Source organism: Lichenostomus cassidix, unplaced genomic scaffold (assembly GCF_008360975.1).
Source record: "Lichenostomus cassidix isolate B80296 unplaced genomic scaffold, HeHo_3.0 HiC_scaffold_528, whole genome shotgun sequence".
NCBI lineage: Eukaryota > Metazoa > Chordata > Aves > Passeriformes > Meliphagidae > Lichenostomus > Lichenostomus cassidix.
In genome coordinates this window covers 302,956-323,187 of record NW_028147563.1, presented here as the reverse complement: position 1 = coordinate 323,187, position 20,232 = coordinate 302,956, and the positions used below count along the sequence as shown (strand labels likewise).

The 20,232-nt window shown below is 56.2% G+C and overlaps 2 protein-coding genes and 2 long non-coding RNA genes across 8 annotated transcripts; 1 reads left to right on the top strand and 3 right to left on the bottom strand.

Annotated features, from left to right (window-relative positions):
- Window positions 1-860: 860 nt before the first annotated feature.
- On the bottom strand, window positions 861-10,351 carry LOC146422074 (scavenger receptor class A member 3-like). Its single transcript, XM_085046763.1, has 6 exons — window positions 10,336-10,351; window positions 7,753-7,809; window positions 7,091-7,189; window positions 5,523-5,621; window positions 3,138-4,181; window positions 861-1,294 (listed from the first exon to the last, which is right to left on the bottom strand). Exons 1-6 carry the CDS (start codon window positions 10,349-10,351, stop codon window positions 861-863), a joined length of 1,749 nt encoding a protein of 582 aa, XP_084902889.1.
- Window positions 10,352-13,081: 2,730 nt separating this feature from the next.
- LOC146422073 (uncharacterized) lies at window positions 13,082-14,044 on the bottom strand. 5 transcript variants are annotated; one of them, XR_014848396.1, is made up of 3 exons: window positions 13,757-14,044; window positions 13,402-13,675; window positions 13,082-13,316 (listed from the first exon to the last, which is right to left on the bottom strand). It is a non-coding gene; the product is annotated as an uncharacterized LOC146422073 (long non-coding RNA). The 5 variants fall into 5 exon arrangements; XR_014848392.1 differs by having other exon boundaries at window positions 13,402-13,718; window positions 13,840-14,044; XR_014848395.1 differs by having other exon boundaries at window positions 13,082-13,277; window positions 13,402-13,718; window positions 13,840-14,044.
- Window positions 14,045-14,688: 644 nt separating this feature from the next.
- On the bottom strand, window positions 14,689-18,820 carry LOC146422072 (uncharacterized). Its single transcript, XM_085046762.1, has 2 exons — window positions 14,875-18,820; window positions 14,689-14,773 (listed from the first exon to the last, which is right to left on the bottom strand). Exons 1-2 carry the CDS (start codon window positions 18,645-18,647, stop codon window positions 14,689-14,691), a joined length of 3,858 nt encoding a protein of 1,285 aa, XP_084902888.1. The 5' UTR covers window positions 18,648-18,820.
- A 295-nt stretch (window positions 18,821-19,115) lies between these two features.
- LOC146422071 (uncharacterized) lies at window positions 19,116-19,657 on the top strand. The gene is made up of 3 exons (XR_014848403.1): window positions 19,116-19,230; window positions 19,435-19,549; window positions 19,592-19,657. It is a non-coding gene; the product is annotated as an uncharacterized LOC146422071 (long non-coding RNA).
- Window positions 19,658-20,232: the final 575 nt, after the last annotated feature.

The following is a 20,232-nucleotide window of genomic DNA, read 5'->3' as shown; positions in this document are numbered from 1 at the left end:
TATCCCATTCCCAATCCCATTCCCAGTCTCTATCCCATTCCCTGTATCCCAACCCCATTACTTGTATCCCATTCCCTGTATCCCAATCCCATTCCCCATCACATTCCCTGTATCCCTGTATCCCATTCCGAATCCCATTCCCGGTCTCTATCCCATTCCCTGTATCCCATTCCCAATCCCGCTCCTGGCTCCCCCAGCATTCCCGGCTCTCCCGGCTCTCCTTTTTCCCGGGCTCTCCCTATATCCCTGTATCCCATTCCCAATCCCATTCCCAGTCTCTATCCCATTCCCAATCCCATTCCCTGTATCCCTGAATCCATTTCCCAGTATCCCAATCCCATTCCCTGTATCCCATTCCCAGTCTCTATCCCATTCTCTGTATCCCATTCCCAATTCCATTCCTAATCCCAATCCCATTCCTGGTCTCTATCCCATTCCCAATTTCATTCCCATTCCCTATCCCGCTCCCGGCATTCCCGGTTCCCCTGGCTCTCCCTTCTCTCCAGGCTCTCCCTGTATCCCTATATCCCATTCCCTGTATCCCTGTATCCCAATCCCATTCCCTATCCCACTCCCGGCATTTCTGGCTCTCCTGGCTCTCCCTTTTTCCCGGGCTCTCCCTATATCCCTGTATCCCATTCCCAATCCCATTCCCGGTCTCTATCCCATTCCCAATCCCATGCCCTATCCCACTCCCGGCATTCCCGGTTTCCCCGGCATTCCCTATATCCCAATCCCATTCCCGGTCTCTATCCCATTCCCTGTATCCCATTCCCAATCCCATGCCCTATCCCACTCCCGGCACTCCCGGTTTCCCCGGCATTCCCTATATCCCAATCCCATTCCCTGTATCCCATTCCCTATCCCGCTCCCGGCGCTCCCGGTATTCCCGGTTCCCCCGCCATTCCCGGTTCCCCGGGCTCTCCCGGTTCCCCGGGCTCTCCCTTCTCTCCCGGCTCTCCCTGCCTCCCCGCCATTCCCGGTTTTCCCCTCTCTCCCGCCATTCCCTCCCTTCCCGGTAATCCCGGTGATCCCGGTAATCCCGGCTCTCCCGCCGCGCCGCGCCGCCCGGGAATTCCCAAACTCCCCTTGGCGCCCTTGGGGCCGGGCTGGCCGCGGGAGCCGGGAGAGCCGGGATCGCCCCTCCGCCCGGGAATTCCCGCCGATCCCGGCGGGCCCGAGCCGCCTGGCCAGCCCGCAATTCCAGCGTCGCCCTTGGCTCCGGGAATTCCCGGGAATCCTGGGGAGCCAGCATCGCCCCGGGAGCCGCGCGGGCCTGGCAGCCCCGGAATTCCTGCAATGACAGCGGGGATCCTGGGAATTCCATCCTTTGGGGGATCCTGGGAATTCCATCCTTTGGGGGATCCTGGGAATTCCATCCTTTGGGGGATCCTGGGAATTCCATCCCTAGGGGATTCAGGGAATTCCATCCCTGGGGGATCCTGGGAATGCTGCAGGAATTCCATCCTTTGGGGGATCCTGGGAATTCCATCCTTTGGGGGATCCTGAGAATTCCATCCTTTGGGGGATCCTGGGAATTCCATCCTTTGGGGGATCCTGGGAATTCCATCCCTAGGGGATTCAGGGAATTCCATCCCTGGGGGATCCTGGGAATGCTGCGGAGTCGGGATGGGCGGGAATTCCATTCCTGGGGGGATTCAGGGAATTCCTGGGGATTCAGGGAATTCCATTCCTGGGGACATTTAGGGAATGCAGTGGGTCTGGGATGGGCAGGAATTCCAACCCTAGGGGATCCAGGGAATTCCATCTCTGAGGGATTCAGGGAATTCTGTGAGCCTGGGATGGACGGGAATTCCATCCCTGGAGGGATTGGAATTCCCAGACAATTCCCATTCCCGCTCACCTCGGAGCACGGACACATTCCCGAGGATCTCCCCGTGCCTCACTGGGATCGGGATCTCCCAATCCCATCCCAATCCCACCCCATCCCAGGAGAATTCCCAATCCATTCCCGCTCACCTCTGAGCACAGAGACATTCCCGAGGATCTCCCTGTGCCTCATTAGGATCAGGATCCCCCAATCCCACTCCATCCCAATCCATTCCTGCTGACCTCACAGCACAGACACATTCCCGAGGATCCCCAATCCTGCCCCATCCCGGGAGAATTCCCATTCCCACTCACCTCGGAGCACAGAGAGATTCCCGAGGATCCCCCAACCCCGGGAGAATTCCCAATCCATTCCTGCTGACCTCACAGCACAGACACATTCCTGAGGATCCCCAATCCCACCCCATTCCCGGACAATTCCCAGACAATTCCCGGACCATTCCCATTCCCACTCACCTCTCAGTACGGACAAATTCCCGAGGATCTCCCTGTGCTTCACTGGGATCGTGATTCCCCAATCCCACCCCATTCCCAGGAGAATTCCCATTCCTGCTGACCTCGGAGCACACAGACATTCCCAAGGATCCCCAATCCCACCCCAATCCCACCCCAATCCCAATCCCAATCCCGCTCACCTCTCAGCACGGACACATTCCCGAGGATCCCCAATCCCACCCCAATCCCACCCCAATCCCAATCCCAATCCCAATCCCGCTCACCTCGCAGCACGGACACATTCCCGAGGATCTCCCCGTGCCTCACTGGGATCAGGATCCCCAATCCCACCCCATCCCAGGAGAATTCCCAATCCCATTCCCACTCACCCTGTAGCACAGACACATTCCCGAGGATCCCCAATCCCAATCCATTCCTGGACAATTCCCATTCCCACTCACCTCGTGGGTGACACAGACACATTCCTGAGGATCCCCAATCCTGCCCAATCCCAGGAGAATTCCCATTCCCACTCACCTCGGAGCACAGACACATTCCCGAGGATCCCCAATCCCAATCCCAATCCCATTCCCATTCCTGCTCACCTCTCAGCACGGACACATTCCCGAGGATCCCCAATCCCACCCCAATCCCACCCCAATCCCACCCCAATCCCAATCCCAATCCTGCTCACCTCTCAGCACGGACACATTCCCGAGGATCCCCAATCCCACCCCAATCCCAATCCCAATCCCAATCCCAATCCCGCTCACCTCTCAGCACAGACACATTCCCGAGGATCCCCAATCCCACCCCAATCCCACCCCAATCCCATTCCCAATCCCGCTCACCTCTCAGCACGGACACATTCCCGAGCATCTCCCCGTGCCGCACATCCACCGCCCTCATCTCCTCCAGCAGCTCCGAGATGTTCCTCACGCCGAGCTCCAGCCGAGCTCCGAGCAGCCCTGCTCCCTCGCGGAGCTCCTCCGCGCCGTCCCGCAGCCCGCCCAGCGCCCCGCGGAGCTCCTCCAGCTGCCGGCCGTGCCCGCTGAGCCCCGCGGCGCAGGAGAGCCGCGCGCTCTCCACGAACCGCAGCATGCCCCGCACGTGGCCGTCGGTGGCCTCCACGTTGGCCGCGATGGTGGCCAGCTCCGCCCCGTGGGTGGCCAGGCGCGACTCCAGCTCGCCCAAGCGCTCGGCCGTGCGGTTGGCTCGGTGGCCGCGCTGGTAGCCCAGGTCCTGCAGGTTCTCGCGGCTCTCGTCCAGCTGCGCCCAGATGTTGTCCAGCTGCAGCTGGACCCCCAGCAGCTCCAGCGCCAGCTCGTGCATCCCTTGGGAATTCCGGGATGCTTCCCGCCCCGCCGCGCCCAGCCCGGCCTGCAGCTCCCGGAGCAGCTCGGCCGAGCGGGACGAAGCCACCCGGAGTGTCCCCAAAGTCCTCGTCAGGTCCTGCCGCTCGGCCAGCGCCCTCCGCAGCGCCAGCGCCTCCTCCTCCGCCTGCCCGCGGAGCGCGCCCAGCCGCCGGGAGCTCTGCTCCAGGCTGGAGTTCAGCCTCTCCGCGGCCATTCCCGCCTGCCAGCGCTCCCGGGCCAGGCCCTGCAGGGACTCCTCCAGGCGGGCAGCGACGCCCCGGCAGCTCCCGGTTCGCTCCCGCAGCCGCTCCAGGCTCCGGTTGACGCTCCCGAGGGACGCGGAGCAGCTCTCCAGCCCCGCGGCGATGGCGGAGCTGCCGGCCGAGAGGCGCGCCTGGCCGCGGGAGGTTCGCTCCACGAGGATCTCCTGCGCCTGGAGCATGGCCTGGGCGTGCTGCAGCTCCTGGCGCAGCTCCGCCAGCTCCCGGCTCAGCGCTGCCCTGTCATGGAGCTCCGAGCTGTTCGCGGAGCTCCTCCGCCCTGAGCCGGAGGAGGCAACCGTTAGCCTGTTGTGCTGTTATCCCACTGTTTTCCCGTTACCCGTTATCCCATTGTTATCCTGTTGTTATCCCGTTGTTATCCCATTATCCCGTTATTCATTATCCCATTACCCATTATCCATTATCCTGTTGTTATCCTGTTACCCCGTTATCCCATTCTTATCCCATTATTCATTATCCCATTATCCCACTGTTATCCTGCTATCCCGTTATCTCATTGCTATCCCCCAATGAAGTTGTTATCCCGTTATCTGTTATCCTGTTATCATCTCATTATCCATTACCCATTATCCAATTATCCCATTATCCCATTGTCATCCCATTATCCCATTGTCATCCCATTATCCCATTGTCATCCTGTTATCCCATTGTTATCCTGTTATCCCATTATCCCATTGTCATCCCATTATCCCATTGTTACCTGTTATCCATATAAAACATTATCCTGTTATCCCACTGTTATCCCGTTTTATCCATTATCTGTTATCCCATTATCCCGTTGTTATCCCATTATGCCATTATCCTGTTATCCCATCATTACCCCGTTATCCCATCATTATCCCGTTATCCCATCATTATCCCGTTATCCCATCATTATCCCGTTGTTATCCTGTTTTCCACTATCCTGTTCTCTCGTTGTTATCCCATTATCCATTATCCATTATCCCATTGTTATCCCGTTTTCCCGTTGTTATCCCATTATCCCATTATCCATTATCCCATTATCCCATTATCCCATTATCCCATTGTTATCCCATTATCCCGTTGTTATCCCATTATCCCGTTGTTATCCCATTATCCATTATCCCATCATCCCATTATCCCATTATCCCGTTGTTATCCCATTATCCCATTATCCCATTATCCATTATCCCATCATCCCATTATCCCATTATCCCATCATCCATTATCCCATTATCCCATTATCCCATTGTTATCCCATTATCCCATCCCGCTCCCATCCCACAAATCCCAGGACTCTCCACTCTCCATTCCCACCTCCCGCCGGGCTGGACGGGAATTGGAGCCACCAGGAATTCTGGGATTATCCAGGAATACACCCGGAGAGCTCTTCCCACCCCAATCCCTCCGGAATTCCGGGATCCCGTGAGATTCCCGCGGAGAGCTCCAAACCCTCATCCCACCAACCCCAAAATCCCGGGGATCTCCCGGATGTTTCCCCTAAATCCTGGGGAAAAAATGGGATTGTGGCTCTGGAGGGGACCTGGAAAACCGAGCTGAGGGGAAAATCCTGGAAAAATCCCGGGATGGAAAAATCCCGGGATGGAAAAATCCCGGGAAAATCCTTCCCGGCGCTCACCCAATCCCTGGAGATCCTCCTGGATGGAGAGGATTTTCCGCTCGTAGGAACTCTGGGAAGAGCTGATCTCCTCGGAGATGGAATCGACCTTCCGGAAAACTGACCGGGAATTCGGGAATTCGGGAATTCAGGAATTTGGGAATTCGGGAATGCCGGGAATTCGGGAATTCGGGAATTCGGGAATTTGGGAATTCGGGAATTCGGGAATGCCCAGACCAGCGGGATTTGGGATGGGAATTCCCGGCAACTCCCGGGTTTGGGATTTGCCGGAGGTTTTCCAGGATTTCATCCCTTGGGAATGAGCGATTCCCAGGATCCAATCTGCTCGGGAATTCCATCCTTGGGAATTCGACATTCCCTGAAATCCACCCGGGAAGCTGCTGGGCAGGGCTGGGATCCGAACTCCAGGAGATTCCCAAAATTCCCATGGATTAACCTCCACCCCAGGGCGATTCCCGAGGTATCCCCGAATTCCTGATCCCGATCCTGAATTCCTGATCCCATATTTCTGATTCTGATCCCGAATTCTGAATCTCGAATTCCCAATCCCGAATTCCCAATCCCAAATTCTCAAATTCCTGATCCCAAATTCCCAATCTCAAATTCCCGATCCCAATCCCAAATTCCCATATTTCCAATCCCAAATTCCTGATCCCAAATTCCCAAATTCCTGATCCCGTATTCCCAATCCCAAATTCTCAATCCCAATCCCAAATTCCCGATTCTAAATTCCTGATCCCACATTCCCAATCCCAATCCCGAATTCCTGATCCTGAATTCCCAATCCCGCATTCTCAAGCCCAATCCCAAATTCCCAAGGTATCCCTAATTCCCAATCCCAAATTCCCAAATTTCCAATCCTGAATTCCCAATCCTGATCCTGACTTCCCAATCCCAAATTCCCAGTCCCGAATTCCCGCATTCTCGCGGTATCCCGAATTCCCGATCCTGAATTCCCAAATTCCCAATCCCAATCCCGAATTATTCCCAATCCTGAATTCCCGATCTTGATCCCAAATTCCTGATCCTGAATTCCCAATCTCAAATTCCCAATCCCGAATTCCTGATCCCAATCCCGATCCCAAATTCCCAATCTCAAATTCCCAATCCCGAATTCCCAATTTCCCAATCCTGAATTCCTGATCCCAAATTCCTGATCCCAATCCTGATCCCTAATTCCCAATCCTGATCCCGAATTCCCAATCCCAAATTCTCAATCCCAATCCCAAATTCCCGAGGTATCCCGAATTCCTGATCCCGATCCCGAATTCCCAAATTCCCAATCCCGAATTCTCGATCCCAAGTTCCCGAATTCCCGATTCCAAATTCCCAAAACCCACATTCCCAATCACAATCCCGAATTCCCTATCCTAAATTCCCGATCCCAATCCTGATCCCGAATTCCCGAATTCCCGCAGTATCCCAAATTCCCGCATTAATTCCTGAATTCCCAAATAATTCCCGCATTCCCGAATTCCCAATCCCATGTTCCCAATCCCGAATTCCCTATCATGATCCCGAATTCCCAATCCCAAATTCCCGAATTCCCGCATTAATTCCCGGCTCACCCAGCGCTCCCAGCACGGCCACAGCCACCAGCAGCATTCCCGACATTCCGAACAGGATCCTCACCGCTGCTCCCAGCGACACTTCCCGGCGGCAGCTCCCTGCGGATCCCGCCAGGAATGGCTTGGAATTATCCCGGAATTATCCCGGAGTTATCCCGGAATTATCCCGGAATTATCCCAAAATTATCCCAGAATTATCCCGGAATTATCCCAAAATTATCCCGGAATTATCCCGGAATTATCCCAGAATTTTCCCAGAGTTATCCCGGAATTTTCCCGGAGTTATCCCGGAATTATCCAGGAATTATCCAGGAATTATCCCGGAATTATCCCAAAATTATCCCGGAATTATCCCGGAATTATCCAGGAATTATCCTGGAATTATCCCAAAATTATCCCAGAATTATCCCGGAATTATCCCAGAATTTTCCCGGAATTATCCCGGAATTATCCCAGAATTTTCCCGGAATTATCCCGGAATTATCCCGGAATTATTATCCCGGAATTATCCCAAAATTATCCCAGAATTATCCCGGAATTATCCCAGAATTTTCCCAGAATTATCCCAGAATTATCCCGGAATTATCCAGGAATTATCCCAGAATTATCCCAGAATTATCCCGGAATTATTATCCCGGAATTCCCGAATTCCCGGCACTCACCTCCCGCCCGGGAGCCGAAGGGTGGAATTTCCTCTTCCTCCTCCTCCTCGGCTGCTTCTGCAATCCAAACAGTGGGATTGGAGAGAATTCCCGGGAATCCTGGAGATCCCACAGCGAATTCCCGGGAATCCCGGAGGTCCCTGAGATCCTGGAGTGAATTCCCAGGAATCCCTGAAATACTGGATTCAGTATTCAGTTCATTCCCAGGAATCCCGGAGATCCCAGAGCGCATTCCATGGAATCCCTGAGAGCCCACAGTGCATTCCTGGGAATCCCAGAGATCATTCCCTGGAATTCCTGAGTTCATTCCAAAGAATCCCTGAAACCCTGGAGTGAATTCCCAGGAATCCCTGAGATCCCAGAGCTCATTCCTGGGAATCCCTGAGCAAATTCCAAAGAATTCCAGAGAGCCTGGAGCAAATTCCCTGGAATTCCTGAGTTCATTCCAAAGAATCCTTGAGATCCTGGAGTGAATTTCCTAAAATTCCTGAGATCCTGGAGTTCATTCCTGGGAATCCCAGAGATCCTGGAGCGAATTTCCAGGAGTCCCTGAAATCCCAGAGTGCATTTCCGGGAATCCCTGAGCGAATTCCAAAGAATTCCAGAGATTCTGGAGTTCATTCCAGGGAATCCCTGAAATCCCAGAACACATTCCCGGGAATCCCTGAGCGAATTCCAGGTTTTCCCAGGATCTCTGATCTCCCAAATCCCATTCCCGAATCCCTGGGGATCTCCCAGCCCAGCATTCCCGAGGAAAATCCGGGAAGCACCAGTGACAAATCCCAATCCATGGAGACACAGCCAGGTTCCCAGCGGGAATTCCGAGATCCCAACGGCAGGAATTTGGGGAATTCGGATGGATTTGGGGGAAAAGCGGGAGATGGAGGCAGGAGGAGCTCCTGGATTCCCAAAACCAAAAAAATTCCCATAAAAAATCCCAAAGCTCAGCATTCCCAAAATCCCAGAGCTCAGCATTCCCAAAATCCCAAAGCTCAGCATTCCCAGAATCCCAAAGCTCAGCATTCCCAAAATCCCAATCCCTGGCATTCCCAAAATCCCAGAGCTCGGCATTCCCAAAATCCCAAAGCTCAGCATTCCCAAAATCCCAAAGCTCAGCCTTCCCAAAATCCCAAAGCTCAGCATTCCCACCGTGTCCCCTTGGATCATTCCCAGATTTTTTGGGGGACAGGAATTCCAACATCCTCCTCATCCCAAAGCTTTTCTTCCCTGTGGGATTTTGGGATCCCCCTGGGTGGAGTTTTGGGATTCTCCCCAGCTGGGTTTTGGGATTATCCTGGGTGGGTTTTGGGATTCCCTCAGGTGGGATTTTGGGATCCCCCTGGGTGGGATTTTAGGATTATCCCAGTTGGATTTTTGGGATTCTCCCCGGGTAGGTTTTTAGGATTCCCTGGGTAAATTTTTGGGATTATCCCAGGTGGGTTTTGGGATTCCCTCAGGTGGGATTTTGGGATCTCCTGGGTGATTTTAGGATTCCCCGGGTGGGATTTCAGGATCATCCCAGTTGGATTTTTGGGATTCTCCCCAGCTGGGTTTTGGGATTCCCTCAGGTGGGATTTTGGGATCCCCCCGGGTGATTTTAGGATTATCCCAGTTGGATTTTTGGGATTCCCCATGTGGGATTTTAGGATTCTTCCGGGAGGATTTTGGGATTCTCCACAGCTGGGTTTTTAGGATTCCCCAGGGTGAATTTTTAGGATCCCCCAGGTGGGGTTTTGGAATTTTTCCCGGGTGGATTTTGGGATTCCCCAGGTGGGATTTTAGCATTCCTCCGGGTGGGTTTTTGGGATCCCCCGGTTGGATTTTTGGGATATCCCAGCTAGGTTTTTAGAATTCCCCGGAGGGATTTTTGGGATCCCCCCAGTTTGATTTTTAGGATCCCTCCGGGTGAACTTTTGGGATCTCCCGGGCAGGATTTTGGGATTCTCCCCAGCTGGGTTTTTAGGATTCCCCAGGATAAATTTTTAGGATTCCCCGGGTGGGTTTTACTATTCCCCGGGCAGGATTTTTGGGATTATCCCCCGGTGGGTTTTTGGGATTATCCCCCGATGGGATTTTAGGATTCCTCCGGGTGTGTTTTTGGGATTTTCCCTGGGTGTGTTTTTGGGATTTTCCCTGGGTGTGTTTTTGGAGTTATCCCGTTTGGATTTTTGGGATCTCCCGGGTGGGTTTTGGAATTCCCCCAGGTGGGATTTTAGGATTCCTCCAGCTGGATTTTTGGGATTCTCCCGGGTGGGTTTTTAGGACTCCCCTGGGGAAATTTTGAGGATTCCTCCAGGTGTGTTTTTGGGATCGCCCCAGCTGGATTTTTGGGATTCCCTGGCTGTGTTTTTGGGCTCTCCCGGGTGGGATTTTAGGGATTCTCCCGTCCGGGTTTTTGGGCTCTCCCGGGTGGGATTTTAGGATTCCCCGGCTGGATTTTAGGATTCCCCGGCTGGATTTTTGGGATCCCCCGGCTGGATTTTTGGGATTCCCCCCTCCCCCGCTCCCTCCCCCCCAGCCCCTCCCCATTCCCGCTTTCCCGTTTTTCCCGTTTTTCCCGTTTTTCCCGGGATTCCCGCTCACCTCTCCTCTCCCCCATCCGGTGCCTCAGCGCCCCAAATCCCCAAATTCCTCTTCCCGCGGAGCTGAGCCGCTGCGCCTCCCCCGCGCCGCCCAACTTCCCGGGAATCTCCGGAATTCCCGGCGGGAACGGCGGCGAGCGGCTGGAAAAACCGGGATTGGGGCTGGGAAAGGAGCGGCCGAGCCGAGCCGAGCCGAGCCGAGCCGAGCCGAGCCGAGCCGAGCCGAGCTAACCCCGCCCGAACGACAGGGAGCGGCGGAGGGGCGGAAACCGGGAATGGGATCGGGAATTGGGAAAAAGGGAATTTGGGAAAAGGGAATTTGGGAAAAAGGAGTGAGATTGGGAATCTGGGAAAAGGGAATTTGGGAATTTGGGAATTTGGGAAAAGGGATTGGGATCGGGAATTTGGGAAAAGGGATTGGGATTGGGAATCTGGGAAAAGGGAATTTGGGAAAAGGGAATGGGATCAGGAATGGGACAGGAATAGGATTGGGAATGGCATTGGGAATTTGGGAAAAGGGAATGGGATCAGGAATTTGGGAAAAGGCAGTGGGATGGGGAATTTTGGAAAAGGGAATGGGACCGGGAATTTGAGAAAAGGGAATCTGGGAAAAGGAATGGGGATCGGGATAGGAATGGGATCGGGAATTTGGGAAAAGGGAGTGAGATCGGGAATGGGATAGGAATGGGACTGGGAATGGGATCAGGAATTTGGGAAAAGGGAATTTGGGAATTTGGGAAAAGGGATTGGAATCGGGAATTTGGGAAAAGGGAATGGGATAGCAAATCGGCCAGGAATGGAATCAGGATGGGATAGGGAACGGGGCTGGGAATGGAAAAGGGAATGGGATTGGGAATTTGGGATTGGGAATGGGATTGGGAATTTGGGATTGGGAATGGGATAGGAATGGAATAGGAAATGGGATGGGAATGGGATAAGAAATGGGATCGGGAATTTGGGAAAAGGGATTCAGGCTGGGATGGGGTCAGTTTGGGGAGAGTGGGATTTTGGGAGTGGGATTGGGATGAGGCTGGGACTGGGAGATGGGATTGGGAATAAGAGGTGGAATTGGGAATTAGGGTTGGGAACTGGGAATGGGAGCTGGGATTGGGATGGGGATTGGGGATGGGGATAGGAGGATGTGGATTTGGGGCAGGGATAGGGGATTGTTCTGAGGATCCTGGGATAAAATCCCTGGATTTGGGGTGGGGATTCCGGGATGGATCTGGGGTCTGATCCCTGGATTCGGGTCTGGGGGATGTGATCCCAGGCCAATCCCAAATCCCAGGCTGATCCCATTCCCAGTTCCTGTTTGGAGCAGTGATCCCAGTCCGGTGCTGTGGGATGGAATTCCCATGGGATTGGGAACATCCCAAAATCCCCCAGATCCCCCCACCCCACTGAGGGACTGGAAAAATCCCGGGAATGATCCCTGAGCAGAGCCTTCCCTTGGATCTGATCCCTAAGGATCTTTTCCAACGGAATTCCTTCCACAATTCCATGGGTTTGGGTGGCAGGAAGGCTTGGAGAGACTGAGCTGGGAAAAAAAACGGGAAAAGGGGGAATTCCAGAAGCTCTGGAATGAGCATCGGGAGAATTCCTGGAAAATGGGGAATTCCAGAACCTCTGGAATGAGCTTCGGGAGAATTCCTGGAAAATGGGGAATTGCAGAACTTCTGGAATGAGAATTGGGATAATTCCTGGAAAAAGGGGAATTCCAGAACCTCTGGAATGAGCTTCGGGAGAATTCCTGAATAACGGAGAATTCCAGAACCTTTGGAACGAACATTGGGAGAATTCCCGGAAAATGGGGAATTCCAGAACCTCTGGAATGAGCTTCGGGAGAATTCCTGGAAAATGGGGAATTGCAGAACTTCTGGAATGAGAATTGGGAGAATTCCTGGAAAACTGAGAATTCCAGAACCTTTGGAATGAGCATTGGGAGAATTCCCAGAAAATGGGGAATTCCAGAACCTTTGGAATGAGAATTGGGAGAATTCCTGGAAAAAGGGGAATTCCAGAACCTTTGGAACGAACATTGGGAGAATTCCTGGAAAACTGAGAATTCCAGAAGCTCTGGAATGAGCATCGGGAGAATTCCTGGAAAATGGGGAATTCCAGAACCTCTGGAATGAGCTTCGGGAGAATTCCTGGAAAATGGGGAATTCCAGAACCTCTGGAATGAGCATCAGGAGAATTCCCAGAAAACGGGAAAAGGGAGAATTCCCAGAAGGCACCAATTGGGATTCCCAGAATTCCCTGGATCCGGGGGTGGATAATCCCATGGAAAACCCTTGGAATGTGAGGAGGGAATGACCTCGGAGCCGGGCAGGGAGGAGATATCCCAAAAAAATTCCCTCTTATCTCCCTGTTCCCAACAACTCCAAGGGTTTAACCCCATCCTGGCCAAAGCGACGGGAAAAGCAGGAGAACTCAGGGATGGAAAACAAATGTAGTTTAATTAAATGAACGAGAGGGTTTTGGAAAAATAGGGAAACAATCCCAGGATATTGGGAAGTTCTCCTGGTGGGATTGGGAATGGTGGCTCCACCTCCCAGTGCTCCATCCCAGTGCTCCATCCCAGTGCTCCCAGTGCTCCATCCCAGTGCTCCCAGTGCTCCATCCCAGTGCCAGCCTGGCTGGATTTCCTGGGAAAAGCTGTTGGAATTTCCCTGGCTGAGCAGGAGCCTGAGGTGGGCTTAGGCCTCAGCCTAAAACCTCAGAAAATAGAACTTCAGCATAAAACCTCAGAATAAAACCTCAGAAAATAGAACTTCAGCATAAAACCTTAGCCTAAAACTTCAGTTTAAAACCTCAGCCTAAAACTTCAGTGTAAAAACTCAGAACAGAACTTCAGAATAAAACCTCAGAATAAAACTTCACCCTAAAACCTCAGAATAGAACTTCAGAATAAAACCTCAAAATAAAACTTCAGTATAAAAACTCAGAACAGAACTTCAGCCTAAAACTTCAGTGTAAAAACTCAGAACAGAACTTCAAAATAAAAGAAGTTCAGAACTTCGGAATGAAACTCAGAACAGAACTTCAGAATAAAAGAGAACAAAACCTCAGAATAAAATTTCACCCTAAAACTTCAGTATAAAACCTCAGAACAGAACTTCAGCCTAAAACCTCAGAATAAATCTTCACCCTAAAACTTCACCCTAAAACCTCAGCCTAAAACCTCACCTGGCCCTAAACACCCCTCAGTCCTGATTTACAGCTGGCATAGCTCTGAAAGGGAACAAATGCTGCCAAAACCTCCCCCAGTCTGACCCAAACCCCCTCAGTCCTGAGGAAAAGCTTCACCAGATCTAAAAGCTCCAAATCTGGTTTAAAACCTCCCTCAGTCCTGCCTGAAAGTCCCTCAGTCCTGAGGAAAAGCTTCACGAGATCTAAAAGATCCAAATCTGGTTTAAAACTTTCCTCAGTCCTGCCTGAAACCTCTCCCAGTCCTAAAACCTCCCCCAGTCCTGCCTAGAATTCCCTCAGTCCTGAGGAAAACCTTGACCAGATCTAAAAGCTCCCAAATTCTGCCTAAAAGCTCTCTTAAGCCCCAAACCCTTCCCAGGCCTCAAACCTCGCTCAGTCCCACCTGGAAGTTCCTCAGTTTGGTGTAAAACCTCTTCCAGTCCCACCTCAATCCCCAAGTCCAGCCTAAACGCCCCCAGCGGCCTCACAGATCCATCCAATCCCAATCCCAGTCCCAATCCCAGTCCCAATCCCAGTCCCAGTCCCAATCCCAATCCCAGTCCCAGTCCCAATCCCAATCTCAATCCCAATCCCCATCCTGCATCCAACTGGAGTGCAGCCTCAGAAATCCATCCAATCCCAATCCCAATCCCATCCCAATCCCAATCCCAATCCCAAATCCCAATCCCAGTCCCAAATCCCAATCCCAGTCCCAAATCCCAATCCCAGTCCCAAATCCCAATCCCAATCCCAATCCCAAATCCCAATCCCCATCCCCATCCTGCATCCAACTGGAGTGCAGCCTCACAAACCCATCCAATCCCAACCCCAACCCCAATCCCGGATCCTACTGAAGCACTGCATCACAGCAGCTCCAGATCCATCCCATCTCATCCCGATCCTGGATCCATCCCATTCCCAATCCCAGTCCCAATCCCAATCCCACTGGAGCACAACCTCATGGCAGCTCCAGATCCATCCCAGTCCCAGTCCCAGTCCCAGTCCCAGTAACAATCCCAATCCCAATCTGGGATCCTACTGGGGCACAGCCTCATGGATCCAGCCCATCCCATCCCATCCCATCCCATCCCATCCCAATCCCATCCCATCCCAATCCCATCCCATCCCATCCCATCCCATCCCAATCCTATCCCATCCCATCTCATCCCATCCCATCCCAATCCCCATCCCGGATCCTACTGGAGCACAGCCTCACGGATCCATCCCATTCCAATCCCAGATCCATCCTATCCCATCCAATCCCATCCCATCCCAATCCTGGATCCTACTAGAGCACAGCCTCACGGATCCATCCCAATCCCAATCCCATCCCAACCCCAGACCCTACAGGAGCGCGGCCGCCAGCCGATCCCGATATTCCGGCCGCATCACCTCCATCCCGCCCAGCCAGGAGAGCTCGTTCTCCCCGGCACGCTCCTCTCCGCCAGATTCCCAGCGCAACTCCAAGGGCAGGCCGGGAACGCAGCGCAGCGCGCTCAGCTCCGCCCGGTCGATCCAGGGGGATCGGCTCGCCGCCAGGATCAGCGGGAGCATCCCGGCCCAGCCCTCCCCAGCGTTCCGTGCCACCTCGATCAGACACTTGGCAGCCTCAACCTCGCGGGGCTCGGAAGGCTCCAGGCGGCTCCAGAAATCCCGCAGCGGCGCCCGGCGGAGCGAGTCCCACATCCAGGTGGGCGCCGGCAGCAGAGCCACGGAGCTGACCTTCCCGAAACGCCCGAAAACTTCCCGGGATAACGTCAGGGTGACCTCGGGCTCGGCCAGCTGGCGCAGCGGGAAGGCGTCCAGCCACCCCGACAGCGCGTCCTGCACCACCAGCAGAGCGCGGAATCCCTCGCGGGTGTGGGGAAGGGCGCTGGACGGCGTGATCCGGAGGCGGGACCAGGGGCCCTCCGCCCGCTGCGGGGTCCGATCGGGATCATCGGGATCATCGGGATCGTTGGTCTCCCGGCACCGCGGGCAGCTGCGCACCCAGCGCTCCACATCCGCCCAGTCGCCTTCCCAGCGTTCCACTCTGCGCACCCTGGCCAGGGTCTCCTCCACCCCCTCGTGCCGCAGGTGGCACCGGGCGATGATTTCCTGCCTCTCGTGCTTGGACGGCTCCCAGATTTTCTGGCTGTTCCTGGCCCGGCCGGCCATGGCTTTGGCCCTGGCGATCGCCATCATGTCCCAGTCCCTCTCCTCCCTGTCCCTCTTCCCCGCCATTCCCACGTTCCGGATGTAGAGCATTCCCGGGAAGCCGCGGAGCCAGCGCCACACGCTGCCGCTCCCGCCCTGCTCCTTGTCCATCCTCGCCAGCCGCTGCTCCAGGTGTGGGCGGTTGGGATAAAGGTACAGCGGGGAGGAGCTCCGGTGCTTCTCCAGGAGCCCCTGGAGAGCCTCCAGCTCTGCCTCCTCCTTCGAATTGCGCCGGGAGACTCCCAGCAGCCACCGCTCCTCCATGCTGACCGCGGCGAAGCCGACGGACGATCCCTGCTCCACGGCCAGGAACCACACGTTGGCTTTGGGAGTGTGGGGAGGCAGCTGCCGGAGACGGGGAGCATCCAGGATCGCCACCATCAGGTGTTGGAAACGGTACCCCTGCGGGGGCTTGGTGGTCAGGAGCAGCGTCCATTGCTCCGGGAGCCGGGAGCCGTCGGAGCCGAACGGATCGCTGCGGACGAGGTAATTCCCGCTGGGATCCTGGATCACAACCGGAGCCGGCCCCGTGAAGGCCTGGAAAGCCTGGACAGCCCGGACAGCCTCCTGACAGCCCAGGTCCCGCCGGCCGGCGCTCCAGCTCGGGCCGGGCATGCTGTGGGAACAAAACCGCACCGGGAGCAGAGCTCCCTGCCGCTCCTGCAGCAGCGCGGCTCCCGCCGTCTCGTCGTGCAGCGAGATGCGGATGAGGAAAGGCCGCGATTTGTCGGCGAACCGCAGCACGGGAGCTTTCTGCAGGGCTCCCTGCAGCTGCTGCAGCTGCTGCCTCTGCTGCCAGCCCCATTCCCAGTCGCAGCCCTGCTCCCCCATCAGGAGCCGCAGCGGCCGCTCCAGCTCGCTGTAGTTGGGAATGAAACCCCGCCAGCTGTTGAACTTCCTGAGGACGGACCTGAGCCTGCGAACATCCCAGTAGCCAGGATTGTCGCACTCCTGGCAGATCTCGTCCACCTTCTCCTCGGGAATGCGCCAGCCCGCCGCTCCGACGGAATAACCCAGGTAATTCACCTCGGGCTGCACCAGCTGCGCCTTCCACGGCCCCACTTTGAAGCCGGTGCTCTGGATCAGCTCCAGGACCTTCCGGGTTCGGTATTCCGCCTGCCGCCGGCTCTTCCCGGTGATCAGGATGTCGTCGGAGTAGTGGAAAACACCGCGGGCGGCGCTGGGCTCCAGCCGGGCCAGCATCGCGGCCACACGGTGGTGGACGATGGAGCCGGAGCCGCGGAATGTCGGCGGCAGCCGCGCGAACTGGAACTGCTGGCCGCGGAAGGTGAAGGCGAAGCGGGGCCGGCAGCTGTGGGCCAAGGGAACGGCCAGGCAGGCGCTGCACAAATCCAGCACGGAGAAGAAGCGGCTGCGGGGGCTGATGGACGCCATGATGGCGGTGCGGTCCAGCCGTGCCGGGGGTCCCACCGGAGTGGCCTCGTTGAGGGCTTTGCAGTGCAGCGTCAGGCGCCAGCCGCGCCCGTTGCGTTTCGGCTGGAGGATTAAGGGGTTGTTGGAGGCAGAGAAGCTTTCCTCCACGATTCCCTCAGCCAGGTATTCCTGCAGCAACTCCTCCATCTGCTCTTCCACGCGGCGACGTTTGCGCCACTGCTCCTGGAACGGCACCGCGTCGCCGTCCAGCAGCTCCTCCTGGGCCAGCCGCCCGCAGTCCAGCGCATGGCGCGCCCAGGCCGCCGGGAATTCCTGCTGCAGGGCCACAGAAAGCTGGATCGGGTAGATTTCTGGGTGAACAAATTCCTCATCCTCCTCCTCATCCTGCTCTGAGTCCTCCCCGCTCTCCACATTCCCACAGACCTTCAGCATGCCGAGGAAGATCCTGTCATTCCCAGAGTCATTCCCGTGGATGGAGACATCGGGAACGCCGAGCTGCAGGTCCTGGCTGGCACTGGATCTCTGCTCCGGATGGACGCTCGGAATTCCCAGCTCCACCCGGACCTTGCGGATGTGCATGGAAGGAATGTCCTCCTCCTCATCCTGCTCTGAGTCCTCCTCGCTCTCCACATTCCCACAGACCTTCAGCATGCTGAGGAAGATATGGTCATTCCCAGAGTCATTCCCGTGGATGGAGACATCGGGAACGCCGAGCTGCAGGTCCTGGCCAGCTCCAGATCCCTGCTCCTGACAGACTCCCGGGATTGCCGGTTCCGCAGGGTAGCTCTCGGTGGGTTTCTCCAGGATCAGCTGTGCCAGCCGGGCTGCCAGCGCTGCCGTGGATTCTCCTTCCAGCCCTACCATGTCCTGGCCCAGCTGGCACAGCCTTTCCCAGAGCAACCTCCGCCGCTCCGTTCCCGACGTTCCCGCTGTTCCCGCTGCCGACAGGGGTTTCATCTCCCGTCCATCCCCTCCAGGGGCAGCGGCAGTGTCCGTGTGCCCACGGCATTCCGGGCTTTGGGAAGAGCCGCCAGATTGTCCCTCCTGATCCTGACAGCTCCCAGCCTGGAGCAGGGGCTGAGGCTGACCCGTCCCTTCCCTCGGCACATTTCCATTCCGGACTCTGCTCGGCACTGGCGGCTTTTCCCGAACTTCCTTCCCAAGGTGTTGGATCTTGCTGGGAGTGTTCTCCACCTGCAGCTTTTCCTGCTGGATTTCAGCATTCCGGCAGCTCCGTGGCTCTTTCCCATCTGCCTGGACACACCTGGGGTCACCTCCCGGCATCTCCGCGGTTCCTCGGGAATTACGGATCCCATCCCGGCTCCACGGCTTGGCCTCGCTCAGCTCCCAGGGCCACCGGTGCCGGGAGAACAGGGAGAACTTTTTCCCCGCATCCGGATCCGAACCCGTCAGCCACCGGAACGTTCCCGGCGAGTCCTTGCGAGAGCGCAGCCCACGGAAAATCCCGCAATCCCTGGATTTGGGGAGATCCTCCTTCCGCCCCTTCCTCCACAGCGGGAAGCACGGCATGGCTCCGGAAAGCGGGAGGAGAACGGGGTGACTTCACCTCACCGGGGCTCAGCGTGTCCTCGGGGTGTCCCGGGAATTCCGGCAGCCCCAGGAGTGTCCCAGAGGTGTCCCAAGAGTGTCCCAGGAGTGTCCCAGAGGTGTCCCAGAGGTGTCCCAAGAGTGTCCCAGAGGTGTCCCAAGAGTGTCCCAGGAGTGTCCCAGGAGTGTCCCAGAGGTGTCCCAGAGGTGTCCCAGGAGTGTCCCAGAGGTGTCCCAAGAGTGTCCCAGGAGTGTCCCAGGAGTGTCCCAGAGGTGTCCCAGGAATTCCAGCAGTCCCAGGAGTGTCCCAGAGGTGTCCCAGGAGTGTCCCAGGAATGTCCCAGGAATTCCAGCAGTCCCAGGAGTGTCCCAGAGGTGTCCCAGAGGTGTCCCAGAGGTGTCCCAGGAATTCCAGCAGTCCCAGGAGTGTCCCAGGAGTGTCCCAGAGGTGTCCCAGAGGTGTCCCAGAGGTGTCCCAGGAGTGTCCCAGGAGTGTCCCAGGGATGTCCCAGAGGTGTCCCAGAGGTGTCCCGGGAATTCCAGCAGTCCCAGGAGTGTCCCAGAGGTGTCCCAGGAATTCCAGCAGTCCCAGGAGTGTCCCAGGAGTGTCCCAGAGGTGTCCCAGAGGCGTCCCAGGAATTCCAGCAGTCCCAGGAGTGTCCCAGAGGTGTCCCAGGAATTCCAGCAGTCCCAGGAGTGTCCCAGAGGTGTCCCAGAGGTGTCCCGGGAATTCCAGCAGTCCCAGGAGTGTCCCAGAGGTGTCCCAGAGGTGTCCCGGGAATTCCAGCAGTCCCAGGAGCAGCAGCCCAACAGTTCGGTGCTCAGAAGAGGAAGTTGGGGAGGAAGAAGCTCTGGGCTCCTTCCGGGGCGGAAGAAGCTCCGAGGTCACTGCCCCGATGTCACAACCCGGATGTCACAACCCCGAGGTCACAACCCCGAGGTCACAACCCTGAGGTCACAGCCCCGAGGTCACAGCCGATTCCAGGGAATGTTTCCGGATCCAGAGGTGTCTCCAGGAGCTGCGGGAGCAGAATCGGGAATGAACCCCCGGGAAAGGGGAGGAGAGCCAACCCCCCTCCCCCACCGCAGAGCTGCATCCCAAATTTCCAACCCCCCGGAGTGGGGCTGAGACCCCCTGGGGAACTCCCCGGGATCTTTTCCGGAGGGGAAACGAACCCCCCGGGGAAAGGCGTGTCCTGCAAAACGCTGGGAAAACGTGTCCCGACATGTCCCGACATGTCCTGACAGAGCCCTGGGGAGTGCCATCCCGGGGTCCTGCACCATTCCCGGGGTCCTGCACCATTCCCGGGGTCCTGCACCATTCCCGGGGTCCTGCACCCATTTCTGGGGTCCCACACCACTCCCGGGGTCCCACAGCCCCCCCCCCCGAGTGTCCCACACCATTTCTGGGGTCTCGCAGTCACTCCCGGGGTCCCACATTCATTTTCGGAGTCCCACACTCACTCCTGGGGTCCCACACTCATTTATGGGGTCCCTCCCCCATTCCCGGGGTCCCACACTCATTCCCGGGATCCCTGCCCCCCAGTTCCGGGGTCCCACACTAATT